General features: G+C 40.4%; 1 protein-coding gene across 7 annotated transcripts in view; it reads left to right on the forward strand.

Annotated features, from left to right (window-relative positions):
- Positions 1–14,166, forward strand: part of CRHR2 (corticotropin releasing hormone receptor 2) — a 160,656-nt gene that overhangs the window by 136,857 nt on the left and 9,633 nt on the right. For all 7 annotated transcript variants that reach the window (XM_074899832.1, XM_074899834.1, XM_074899833.1 and 4 more), the window contains 3 exons: positions 2,779–2,864; positions 6,015–6,150; positions 8,416–8,457. In XM_074899832.1, coding sequence (XP_074755933.1) covers positions 2,779–2,864; positions 6,015–6,150; positions 8,416–8,457 — 264 coding nt within the window. The remainder of the gene's footprint in view (positions 1–2,778; positions 2,865–6,014; positions 6,151–8,415; positions 8,458–14,166) is intronic.

A 14,166-nucleotide genomic window follows, 5' to 3' on the forward strand; every position in this document is an offset into this window, starting at 1 on the left:
TCAACAAGTACATGACTACAAATATTAATGGAAGAGGCAGGGTGACAATCACTCTGAAATGCAGACTTTAGATTACTGAGTACATCCTCAGGTGGGTTTTAGTGTCTGTCTTCAGACCCACTGGCTTAAACACTGCCCAAGTGACTAAGAATATGCAGCATATTCAGTGCAAGAACTAGGAAGAGGACTCAGGGTGAGTGGCCAATGCCTCTGTTCTGGCCTCAGTGTTCCTCTCTCCTAGACAATGTTATAGAAATAATGTGCCTAGCAGGCTCTCATCTGACACCTGGGCAGCTTGTTAAAAGTAAGCACCAACGTGTCTGCTTTCCTGTTGCTGCTGTAGACAGTTGTGGTCTCTTAGCAGCCCTGTGTCATGTGTACCAGTGTCACCAGGTCTTAGCTGTGCAAGAGAACCTCAAATGCTACTGTCATCTGTGCTTGGTAGCTGAATTGTCTCCCTGAATGTGGCCTCCACTGGGATGCTCAGCTTTTGGTGGTACCCAGCACACCCTCAGCTGAGACAGTCAGTATTAATGCTGCCAGCCAGATAAGCAAGCCAGCTGTCACCAGGGGTCAGTGCAAACATACATGAAAATCTAGGTGAGAAGTATTAATACATCCTTTTTGTATGTCATCATTTTCTTTCTGCAACACTTGGATAGGGGGAACTTAGGACAAAGAATGGGAGAATGAAAAATTTATATATATAGCATAAGAGTATTTCTAGTGAAGTATCTCCCAAACTTTTCAGCTAGCAATTCTCCTTCTGGACTGATGAATCACACTTCCGCAATTTAATTTCAGAGAAGATCAAAATCTCTAATTTTTCTGATGCAGCCAATGGCAATTTCAATTTCCAGTTCCCTGCTGTCACATCAGAGTAGGACTCAGGAAACTTGAAATGCTTTCTCCGGTCCAGTTCATCATGTTAATCCCATGTGACTAGTCCTACTTATATCTAGAACTTGCCCTTGCCTAAGAGTCTCTAGTTCCATCTGGCACCTTCCGTTATGATTGTGAAAGTGTCAAGTTTTGGATTGGTGCCTTTTTTGCATTCTCAATAGAAGTAACCCAAACCTGTCTCTGAGCTGACAAAGAATCTGAAGATTTGGTAGCAGAATTTCAGAGGCAGAAGTTTTCTTTCTGTGGATGAAGGACACCCCCATCCAGCTCCCCCTCAACAGAGACTGTCTGAACATTTCTCCTTCTGTTATTCAGGAATGGTGCAGTCACCAGTATGAGGAGTTTAAGATTCACATCAAACCAATGATACGAAGCTGGTTTTGTCTCTGGTAAATAGAGAACAAGTTGACTTCAAGCTCTTAAATAAGACAAAGACCATTCTAGCAAGAACGAATATACAAAATGCACTGTTTTCTTTATTTCTTATACTCCCTGCTCCGCTAAGAAAATAATTTCAGAAAATGTCATGTGAACTTCTAGAGCAACATTTTTTATCTCACATAATAAGTGTTTAATGTACATGATTCCTAAAGCCAGTGTCTCAGTGTCTATTCAGGTGCTTATTGCACCATTTCTTATAAACAGTGTTACAGTCGCTGCAGGTAATGATATGATGGATGCCAAGATACTGTAATTATTGAAGTATACCACATTGCACAGAAAAAAAAAGAAACATATTTTGAGAACACCTTTAAATTGGCAGGTCTGCTACAGCATTCAAAAATAGTTGGAAGTCAATCACAGAACTGTTCCATTCATAGACTGTAAAATGGCAGGAGCCCTGGGACTCTGGAAATGTGTGTGAGACAAATATCTTCTCACAAGCTTAGGTTGTGACCTCAGCAATCCTGAGATAGTTCTGTAGTTCTGACAGTGCACATCGTCAACAAGTTTGAGACAGATCAGTATGTTGTAAACTACCCTACTTTGTGTTGAAAGCAACCCAAAACTTGCTTCTAGGTGTCACATCCTTCTGCTGATCACAGCTGACAAATCAGAATCTTCTTTTCAGGGCTTTTTTTTCTTTCCTGGTTACACCAAGAGGAAACTTATGTAAGAAATTCACTTAGCAGATGATATAGCAACAGTAATTAGAACAAATCTCAATTCTCAATGGTGAGATTGTAACAGAAATAATAATTACCTGGCTCAGCAGATTAAAAAGGGAAGTGGGAAATCCATCATCTCACTTTTAAAGACAGTGCCAAAAAAAAAGCATCTTTCAGTATGATTCTTCTGCTCTGTTGTAAATGTCTCTCGTGGAGTGCAATGAATAGCCTCCACTGAATACAGAGGGAGTCTGGTGTGACTAGCTCACATTCAGATCTCTGCAATGCAGCCTTGTACTTTAGGTCTGGGAAGCCCTACCTAACCCTTACAGCTTGCTGTGGAATGGGAGGATGGTTTCAAACACCTACCATGTCAACACAGCACAGTGCTGCTGCCCAATACTCTGTGCAGGGAGCCTTGGATGAGCTCAGCCAGAGACAAATGCAAATAGCCAAACAAATTCCACTCTTAATTCCTTGTGGCACCCAGGAAAGAAGTAAAAGGGAGTAAAAATAAGTTCCTTGCTGGGACCATTAATTTTCCCTTTTCATTGCTGTTCTGAAAAATATTAATAGCTGTTGAGTATTTCCTGCATAATCTGGTATTTCTAGTAAACTTCTGAGGCTCTTGCAATCAATGGTAAAACCAAAAGGCTGTTTTCAATCATCTTTGAACTGCAAAATGTGGCTTTCAAGGTCTATCACATCCTTTAAGACATTATTTGACTCACTGATCTTATTTTTTCCTCTCTTCCTTCTTTTCCAGATAAATTTTGTATTTCTATTTAACATAGTTAGGATTTTAATGACAAAGCTGAGAGCTTCAACCACTTCAGAAACAATACAGTACAGGTAAGTCAGCTGATGCTTATTGCTGTTTCTGGTGTTAACAAAGAACTGCCTTTCCTGCCCTTGTCCCATCTTTGTCTTTACCGATGTCACTGTTGATCTCAGAGGGTGTCTTTCTTGCCCCTTGAGCTCACAGAGTGTTTGTTTTTGTAGGCTGTCTGTAAAATGTGCCTGCATTTTTTCTGTTCACTCCATTTCAGTGTCCAAACAATGCAAACAGCCTAGGCTTACAGGCACAGATACATGCACTGTTGCAGCCACCAGCCTCCATCTCCTTCAGGCTTGCACGTGCCCCAACACACATGTGAAATTTCCCCCTTCCAATGAAATTTGAAGGATTCAATTTTAAGTGAGGATAGGAACTTTATCAATTTATATATGTACACAAGCATATGTGTTATATCAATATATCATAAATCCTTTTAATGATGACTAGACCATTCATTCAGCTAATCTGGAGAACCAGTGAAAAACTGTTCAGTCCCTGCTAGGTTGCTTCTCTGTCCCAGGCTCTAGCTTTGTAGATGAAGAACAATACCATATCAAGCCTTCCCAATAAATCATGTGCAGATGCATATTAAGATCCTTGTTCATACAAATATGCTAGCAGACCCAGAAGTAAACGAAGAAGCAGAAGCCTGGGCCAAAACACTCATATCGTATCTGTAATCACTGGCAGTATCACTACCAATCATCACTGTGTGCATACAGGTACTTACAGTAGGGTTTAATGTTCTTTTTAAAGTGAAGGGCAATTTTGATCCTTCCCTTCAGCTGGTACCAGCATTAGTGTAACCACTCAGTGGGTTGCATCATGGAACTGATCCTCAACTAATCATTACCTTTATATGGCTTTTCAGGTAGATCAGTTCCCTGAGCTGGCTAACCATGCAATCTCACAAGCAGTAGTATGGCAGAAAGAAGACAGGAATGTTCAGACCAGGGCAGCAGAAGGAAGGAGACCTGGCCCCTTCCAGCAGCAGTGTGGACTTAGATTAGTTTAAACAGCAAATTCTTAAGAGTTCAGGAGCTGCTGCATGCCCTTCCTCTCTTGCTATTTGCAGTACTTTGCAAGGTGTTTGGAGCATTTATGGACAGACAGGTCCTTACACTGGGAAATAGCACAGGTTTTTGTGGAGTAAGATTGTTCACAATCTTATAAATAATTTCTAGATAAAATCTCGGTGTATCAAGCTGAGGCTTGAATCTTGATGTCCTCAAATCAGCCTGCTCTTGACTTTGGAGGCAGTTTTGCTTCAGTAATGGGGTTTTATTGTTTTGCCTGATTCCTTCCTCTTACTTCTGTCTAGGCTTTAGGGACAAATGTCAAGTTAATGATGTGGTCTGATTTTCTTGTTCAAACACTTTTCTGCACATTTCCTGAAATATGAAGGGGAAAAATATCCCTTTTTAATGCTCAAATGTCATGCCATAAAGCCAAAACTAGAGTAAAAAAACCACTAATCCAAATCTCAGTACATTTTTCTCCCTGCTGCAGTTTACAGGGTGTGTTAGAGATACTAGATTTTGAGGCCTTTGCCCTTGAACAGACAACGGTGATCTTATCCTCACTACAAGCTCTGTGTGGGAATCTTCTTTTTTCACAGTCTAAATAGAAGCCCTTATAATTCCAGGAAAGCCTGGGGTAAGCCTTGCTGCTCAAAAGCTGAGTAGTCCAAACATTTGTTAAGTGAGTATTAAATGATATGGCAGCTACCTTAAGACTGTCACTGACACTGGCATGTTCTTGTGCTCCTCTGCCTGCCTACTTGCCTGTCTTTATCTACCTGTTATGGCATTATACAGAGATTTATATAGACAGCAAAATTAGTCTTCTGTGTTTGTACAGTATTTAGCACAGAGAGTTCTGTTTTGCAACTAACATCCCAAGACACTATTATAGCACCAGTAATAAAGATTATCCCCTAATAATTCTGTTAATAATCATGTATGCTTCACTGAGCACCGTCTGCTTGTTTATTATTTCGAAGACAGCCCTAAGGATTCATACTGGGTGTGCAGGTGTTACAGAAAGAGAGAGAGAGCGCATTTATACTCCAGACAGAATCAAAAGATTGGAGTAGAGCAGGTCTCATGGGCACAGCATTCCCACCCTGGACAGCAGCTAAATTGTGAACTTACCACATCAACCTGAGGTGTAAGAAATTAGTCACTGGGGCCACAGAGAATCTCAAGGCTTCAGCCTAATACAAGCCTCATTCACAGGACAGAAACTGTCTGGAGGAAGAAGAAAGAGAAAGGAAGGGATATAAAAATGGTTTCCATTTGTCCTCTGGAGTTCAGGGTGTGGGGGCAAACATCAGGATTCAAAGGCAAACGCTTTCCCAGAACACATTTCTCCAAGTGGTCAGGCAGTGGTCAGAAAGCGTTAACTAGCAAACTCAACTGTGGCTTCACAACCCAAAATGGAGGCTGTCAGTCTTTCCATGCTTCTCTGCTAAACTCTATCCAGCCTTTCGAACATAGGATCCCATGGTCTCTCTCTGAAATATCCTCTCCCAAGCCCTAAGAAACTTGTGTTCTTCATTGCCTGAGGACACTAGGAGCTTCCATCTTTGGTTACACAATAAGCTGGTCACGAACCTTGGGACTGTTGCTCTGCAGGTGGGCTGAAAACTGTCTAAAACTTGGATGCCCTCCTGGGAAAAAGCTCAAATTATTCGGCCATGTGCAAATACAGGCTTCCACTACTGTCCTAAGGAAATGTTCTATCAGTATGCCTCAAGGGATGGAGGGAGGTACCCACAGGGAGTACTTGTGTTCCCTAACTCCATTCACTCATGTTGGACACTGGACAGAAGTTGACATGTGAATTTCTCTCTTAAAATGCTTCTTTCCTCCAGTGACTGTACATATGGGACAGCCCTCTGATCAGACACGCCTTACACCATCCTTTTTTTTTTCTTCTCACACTGTTTGACATGTGCAGATGCTGAACTGGCTTAAGGAGGCACCTAAGTTCCCTCTCTAGCTGATAGGTACTTCCCTCTGAACTGCTCTGAGGCTCATCCCCTCACTCCAATAAAGGAGTGATTTGTTTGGATTGGGTCAGTCTACAGTAGTTCAGATAACACTTGTTATCTGTTGTGTTCTTTCTTGTGTTCACTTGTGTTTTCTGTTTCCTGCCCACAGGAAGGCAGTCAAGGCAACATTAGTTCTTCTGCCTCTGCTAGGCATTACCTATATGCTTTTCTTTGTCAACCCCGGTGAAGATGACATTTCCCAGATTGTCTTCATCTATTTCAACTCCTTCCTGCAGTCTTTTCAGGTAAGAGAGCAAGTTTCCAGGTGGTATCAGCTACTGCTGAAAGGATCCTTAGTGCTTTTCAGCCATGAAACTTATGGCAATGAAGTCCACGATAGAAATATTAGTTGAGAATAGCTCAGCTTTGTTCATGCTTACATAATAAACATATAAGCATGTCGTATGGAGTGGAGCTCTCCTCTCAGGTGTGCACTGGGTGGATTCATCCCCCTTAACATCAGCACTATGTTCAGTCTATAGCTAACAGCTCCTCACCTGGGCTCCATCAAAAGTCGGTGGAGAGTGGATGTTTCATTCAATCCTAAACTGTTTGAGAGATGATGAGTCACACTCCCAAGGTACCTCTCTCTTCACAGAGCACACAGTGAACAAACTAAAACAAAGGGAAACAACGCCTATCTGCTGGGCTTGCTTAATTAAGACATTAGCTATATTGCCCAGCCTCTCTTGCAATGGTGCATGCACTCAACCATCAGACCTTACCAACCAAGAATTCATGCCCTATCTTCTCCCTCCCCTGAATTTAATATGAGTTCTACCAGGATGTAAAAGGAAGTGGAATGTAGGTAATTGTCCCAGCTTTCTGGATTTGGCACAAAACCAAAAGTGACTGAAGACCTTCGATGGTGTTTAGGCACACATTTCTGCTTAGGTGTGTCCTCTGCTTAAAGACATTACTGAACTAGGGTGAAACTGTGTTTTACCTATGATGCGTGCAGGAACAAGCACTCTGATACCCAGGATATCAATACAAATATACAGCACACATGCTGTCAAGCCAAATCTGGAGGTATAGATGACAAAAGTTCTGAGCTTTGGATTACGGATTTTACTGATTGCATGATTAGCTTTGAAACACAGAGCATCCCACCAAAAATTGCAACAGACTATCCAAAATGAAAAATGTCCCTTTTAATCTGTGAGCACAGGAAGTTTTTTCCCTTTACCAGTAAACCAATCTACGTTTCATTCCCTAAAATTGTATTTTTTACTTGCTGATGCTCAGTGTCTCAAAAATGCTACACTATTTATTTTATTGTTAGTATTATGAAGATATATGTAAGAAAGAAAGCACAGAGAATTTCTTCTTTATGGGGATGATTATTGCAGTCCATCACTGAAAGCAAAATGGGTAGAATTCCACTCATAGGTTTAGAGATGAAAGTGTCATCATGTTGTCATCTGAGCTCCCATTATAGTCGTTCCAATCTTTGCAGTCATTACAGGGGTCTAGTCACTGCTGTCAATAGATTCCACAGAGCAATTCAGCTCAGATGAATGTTACCAACCTGACAATACATCTGCCCACACAAGACCGTCTGCCCTGGTTTCAGCTGGGATAGAGTTAATTTTCTTCCTAGTAGCTGGGACAGTGCTGTGTTTTGGATTAATTGTGAGAATAATGTTGATAACACACTGATGTTTTAGTTGTTGCTACGTAGTGCTTGTCCTAAATTAAGGATTTTTCAGTTTCCCTGTGAGCAGTTGCACAAGAAGCTGGGAGGGAGCGTGACCAGAACTGCTGACCCGAACTAGCCAAAGGGATATTCCGTACCATAGAATGTCATGTCCAGTGTATAAACTGGGGGGAGTTGGCTGGGAGGGGTGGATCACTGCTCAGTCACTGGGTGGTGAGCAATTGCATTGTGCCTCACTTGTCTTTTCTTGGGTTTTATTTCTGTCTTTATTATATTCCTTTTCATTACTAGTATTAGCAATATATTAGTATATACAAATTTAGTATATATGAGTACTAGTACTCATGCTATTGTTGTATTCTATTTTAGTTATTAGACTGTTCTTAACTCACAGGTTTCACTTTTATTTTATGCTCCTGCCCATCCCATTGGGAGAGGAAAGGAGTGAGCATGTGCCTGTATGGTGCATAATTGCTGGCTGGATTTAAGCCACAACACTGTCTAAGGCCATTTGACACCCCCCTGTAAGTGTCTGAGACATCCACAGAGATGGCAGGCATGACAGAGCACCTGTGAGGGGTCTGGGAAGGAACCTGGAAGCTGTAGATACGCTTTAGCACAGCTGAAATGGAAATCTCCTCTATCAGTGGAAGGGATGTCTAAATTCTAGCTCTCATCTCATACCTGTGAGCCGCAAGACACTTGGTAGGGTAAAAATTTCGTCTGTGTAGAAGTGAATGATCTCAGCAAGACTGTGTTTTTACTCAGAATGATCCCAGGATAAAGCTCAGTCCCCTGTTCTGTGTGTTAAAATACTTACCTTATAACTGACTGCTTTCTATTTTTCTAGGGTTTCTTTGTGTCAGTATTCTACTGCTTCTTGAATGGTGAGGTAAGTAATGTCCCCTGCTGTCAGTGTAATTCATTCTCAGGAGGTAGAACTTACTTGAATGCCTGATTATAAAGACTTGAGATGTTTTTACATGGGGTCATAGTCCCATCATTCTGTTGCTCTTGCAGAAGTTTCTGTTAAAGTGCATCTGAATTTCTCAGCCCTCTTTGGAGGTGTCCTTTGTTCACAAAACTTTATCAAATTCACATTATTACCTGGGAGGTCAGGCCAGAGGAAAAGAAGTCCTCTCAGGTTATAAAATTTTTGTTCTTCATTTTAAAACTTCTTTGAAGTTTCTCATTAATTACAAATATGATTTCTGGGCATACATGAGCATTACTTCTGAGCTGGGCTTTTGTTAAGGATATGCTGCAGGTGACCTATTTTTATAATGTGATTACCATGCTGAGTTGAATGAGTTAGTTTTACTGTGTGGGTATCTGTCTCTGAGTAATCAATGCCTGTTGCATTTAGAAAAGAGGGTTGGGTCAGGGTCAGTGGTGTTCCTCAGAGTTAGTTTTAGGTACTGCTACTCAATCAACAAATGTTTCAGTAATATCCCTCAGATTGACTTACACTCCAAAGTGTGAGAGGTTTGCATCTTTTCCCTTACTTACATTGCCGGTGTCTCATTTACCCGCGTTTAAGTGTGTCATCTTTGTCCAGTTAAAATCTGTGTCTCTGCAGAATTTAATTCTGTCTTAATTATTCCTGCTGTATTGGTATGTATTTTGTTTGTGCTGCTTCTTAATTTCATTCTAGGCTATGAGAAAGAAAGGGCATGTCTTCTCACACAGCTGCTCTTGCAACATTTTCTGTACTTTACCCAATAAAGAACCTGTTCGGTTTGGGGTTTTTTTTGCTTTTCTTCATTTCCTCTCTTTCTCATTAATTCCAAGGTGATGTTAACAAGAAGCACCACTGCTTTCTCAGGTGAGGTACATGCCACTTTTATATACTGGCAGCAGAGTGTTCTCAGTTCTCTTTCCAACTTTCTTTCAATAAATTCTGACCACTCTATTTGTCTCTTAATAAATACAGAGGTGAAATCTTCCCCCAAAAGTACAGACGCCTTATTTGTGGAAGTATCACAGTGAACATCAGGGACTGGAAACCAGGGCACATGATTTCATAGTCAGTCAGGACTTTTTATCACCCTAGTGCACTTTCACTTTGTGCACTTGGGCTAGGACCAGTTGGCTGTTCATATCAGGCTTTCACTCCTTTGGCTGTTCTGGGATTCTTTCAACTGTCTTATAGTGGGGGAAGCAGCCTCTTCACTACAGCAGTCTGAAGTTCTCCGTCCAAGGCCATGAGCCAATTTCCCATCTCCTCTAACTCAAATTATTTCAGATATTATCAAGCTTGTTGAAGGACAGGATGTTTCACCTCATGTACTTCTGTGCCCTGATAATAATCTACTAGAAGATCTGGAATGATTGCTGTAACTGATTTTCCCAGCTGTATCACACTACTATTACAATTCAAATGGGCATTTCTGTGGGAATCAGTTCAAGGTAACATCAATTGACTTGGATGATGTAGGTAATCTTGATTCATTTACCTAAACATAGATATCTAGTGTCACTTCAGAGGCTATAGAGTATCTGAGGCATCCCTATGGGTCTACCAGATACAGTACAGGACCTACAGAAGATTCACACCTTTTGACTGGGAAATGGGAAGCCAAGTGGAATACAATGGGACTTCTCAGATGGCTCTCTATGTTACTTACTGAAGCCCATTGATAAAATCTTTTTCTCATCAGCTTAGCCTACAACAGACACCTCCATTTGCTCACCTGAACAACTCTAGTCTTCACTGATAGTATGGACTAGCTCTCCACTGACTATTATGCATGCCTAGACACTCTGCTCACATGTAGGTATCTACAAATAGCTCAGTTTGTGAGCATACCCTTCTCTGTAGCTGTATGTTTACACCTAATGTGCAACTTCCGCTTGACTAGCTAAACCATAGCAACTCCCTACTACTTCTTTGAGGTATAACATAAATCTAAACCCCACAAATATTGCAGTGTTGTCTGTTTCAAAACTGTGAAAGGACTTTGGACTGACCTAATGTACCATGGGAATGTTTCTGAAGTATCATGAAGGTTTTAAAGGGTGAAGTTTCCTGCTCTCTTCTAGCTTCAGCTTTGCATACCTTAGAAACAAGTAGAAAATTCAGTGAATTTTCAGAGGTTTCTGGGTTTTTAATCATATTGTCCAGAAAAAAAATTGCATCTTATAGCATGCTATTATAAAAGCTGTCCCTTGTGATAGTGCCTATCCTCCCTAGATCTCCACATCTCATAAAGCATTCTATAAAGAGCTTATGTTTCCTAGATCACGTACTGAAGGCCACATCATAGAACACTGCAAAAGCTTGCAATAATGAAGTGTTTTGCCTCCTTGTGAAGTGAGAGGCCTCTACAGGCTACATTGCTGACTGAGGCATACGTGAAGGCCTTGGCTGTTAGCATAGCAAAGGTATTTTTTCTTATGGTAAACTTCCATGTGGTAAGCAGTGAAAGCCATACCGATTTACTGCTCCGTCAGATTTGCAGTACGTTGTTATCCTCAATTATCTGCTATGAAAAAGCCTGTATTTCTTAGTGCATGTGAAAAACATCACATCAGAAGTACAGAAGTTCCGAAATATCATTTGCATTCTTCTGACATCACTTGCTCTCAGAGAGGCATCCTACTAGAAGTGGTGTAGAAGGTAATGCCACTCAATCCACATGAGGTACCAGCAGGATCTCTTAGTGAGATCCACAGCAGATTTTGCTCTAAAAGAGGAAAATAGCCAGTAAATAGTAGCCTTTCAGTAGCCTGAAATCTTTATAAATATCACTGAAGCCTTGCTGAATTATTCATTCTTCAGTGAGTTTGATATTCCTGTCTCTGTGATAGATGGGTTCATGACTTGCTATCTCAGAAGGTTTTAAATGCTTCAGGTTTTCCAGTTATGACAGAGTTGGGTTCCTTAAATGCATGTAATAGTCTTTGATAGGTTATTCATCCCACACAGTTCCAGGTCTGCTCTGAATGATGACACAAGTAAAAAGGCTAGAAAATCCATTAATTTAAAGCTTTAATAATGATCTCAGCGGCATCTCTACCATTTCATACTTGATACAGATGCCAGTAGGTACTTATTCCAGTAAATGTCTTTGTTACGGCTCAAACAATATGGATTGCAGATGAAAGTTATCAAAGTTTCCATCTTTTTGTCAGTGTTCTATCAGTGAAGTCTGGCAAATGAAACAGAAAAGAGTTTTTTCTCTGTAACATCTTGTAGGCTCCCTTGATTTAAACAAATATCTCCTTACGGCTTAAAGTGTTTCTCTTCCTGTGAGCTCTTTTACCCCACATCACAGGAGTTACACAGCTGCTCTTCTTGAATAGATCTGATGTTCTAGTGGAGAAGGCAGTTCCTCCAGTGCTCTTAACTGAAGAGGGCACCTTAGTATTACAAGATATTACCATAAAAAGTCTTGATCCTGATTTTGCAGTGATTTTGTCTGACAGTTCAGCAGTGGAATCACTGAAGGGAAAAAATGAAGCTATTAAATTGCAGTCCATGCAAAGAATTTCAAATAGAATAAGTTTATTTCCTTACTCTTTGGAGCAGGCATTTGACCTGGCAATACAAACATTTCCTTTTCCCTCATTTCCACAACATACAATGTTTCACACAGACTTGGACTAGCTTTGTTGGCTCAGTGAGAATTAAGCCAATGGGCCAGGTCTTGAGAGAGTGTGTATCGTTCTGGCTCCTCTACTGAAGATACGATCCTTCAGATTTTGAATATTAATGTCTTTCCAAGCCAACACATTAGACATAAGTTATTCCAGTGAACCTAAGGAAGAGCAGTTTAGATACAAAGTTGATATTTATGTTTTGTTGCTTCTGAAAAGTTCTGAAGCTGTTTTGAACAAGCTGTGTGTGCCATGGATGGGCATGAGAGGCCATTGGCACTTGTCCTGTATTAATTTGTCTAGAGACTTTGTGGAAGGAAAGTTGTATTTTTTTGACACAGAGAAAATCTACTAGCACTAAAGGGCAAAACTATACAAATTTCACTTAATCTGAGTGATAAAGAACATCTCTGGACTTCCAAGAAAATTGAGGATTGGAGGTTTCTGAGAATTTAAGATGTCATGAAAAATGGCATAATGAAAAATATGTATGTATTTATGTTAAATGCCACTTAAAAATAATGAATGTAGGTTGTGAACTTCTTTTTCAATAACTGTAAAATAACCTCAAAATTTTTTCTATCAACTCACAGATCACAAGACTGAATTTAATTTCACATAACACTGTATTGAAAAAAAAGTTTAAGATTGAGGGTTTTTTTGAACAAGGATAGATAAAATTGCTTGAAACCATGCTGAAGGGAATGCATTTCCACAAAACTCTGTTTGGACAATTTCTATTGCAGGTCACAAAAAAATCCTTAGGTTTTTTTAGTTGATGAAATTTATTCTACCTAGATCAGTTTGCTTATAACAAGATAATAAGGTATAATCAGGGATATGCTTTCATGGTATCTCATCCTTATGTAAGTTTGAATGACAGTATAGATCCACAGAAACAACTAAATTGTCTCTTCAGCCTCTGTAGCACAAGCTGATTAATTCAATCCAGCAACTGAGCTTTATAGCATGTGCTTAATTAAAGCCTGTTTTTCAAAAGGGTATCTGATGTATGATTCGTCTCACACGGTACCTCTGATTTTTCAGACAATGATCTTGAGCACTGAATATTGGATAAAAACATCACTGTCCTATCCAGGTCACAGCCAGACCTGAAACTGAAAAAAGGCTCAACAAAGGTTATAGTCTTTAGGCATATGTAGAGTAGCCTTGTAATTGTTTGCATGATATGAAACCTGGGAAAAATATTCATTATAGTTTCAGTACCAACAGAGGCTCACTGTTATTAGGCCAATGAAGACAGTTGTCTGCTGGAAAGACAACAGAAGGCAGTAGTGACACTCACTAGCACTATAATAATTCTTTGTTGATCCCTAGTCTCACAGTTCACTTAAGGGTTCTTCATACCTTTGTCTCCAGGTATCTTTCAGTTCTTAATATGCATCTTCTGCTCACTCACAGGTAGATGGGTACAGCACTCCCAGCATTTCTGCTCTCTCTGACTGATTCCAGATAAAACGTCTTTAAATGAAGATAGATCTTCCCTCCAATTCTCTTTCTGGTGTGGTATCTACCTTCTCAGACAAACTTTGCTAGTGATGGTTTTCTCCTGAGAGAAAATGAAGTGTTTCAGAGAGAGATGGAAAGAGTGTGTTTATGGTGTTTCATATTCCAAATATATCTCCCTGTATGATTGCTTTAGCTTTGGTCTTATGTCTGCTGTTTGTTGGAGTCTTGCAGCATCTCCCAGAAAAGGAAATAAAATATTTCTGGACAGTTACTGGTAAACCTTCAGGAGAAACAGACATTCTCTGATAGGGCTAGCTCCACTCCTGCTGCCTCGGCAAAGACATGAGGGAAACAAGAGGATAACGGAGGAAGGATCCCTTCCTCCAGAGAACACCTATCCTTATTATTAGGGCCTTCATGTCATTTCCAATAACCACCAGTGCTGATCCCTCCGAAAGTTCTGTGATACTTGGAAATCTTACCAGCCATAATGGGAGATAATAACACAGCTGCACTGTAACAGGGTGCTTGT

This window comes from Athene noctua, chromosome 2 (assembly GCF_965140245.1).
Source record: "Athene noctua chromosome 2, bAthNoc1.hap1.1, whole genome shotgun sequence".
Lineage (NCBI taxonomy): Eukaryota > Metazoa > Chordata > Aves > Strigiformes > Strigidae > Athene > Athene noctua.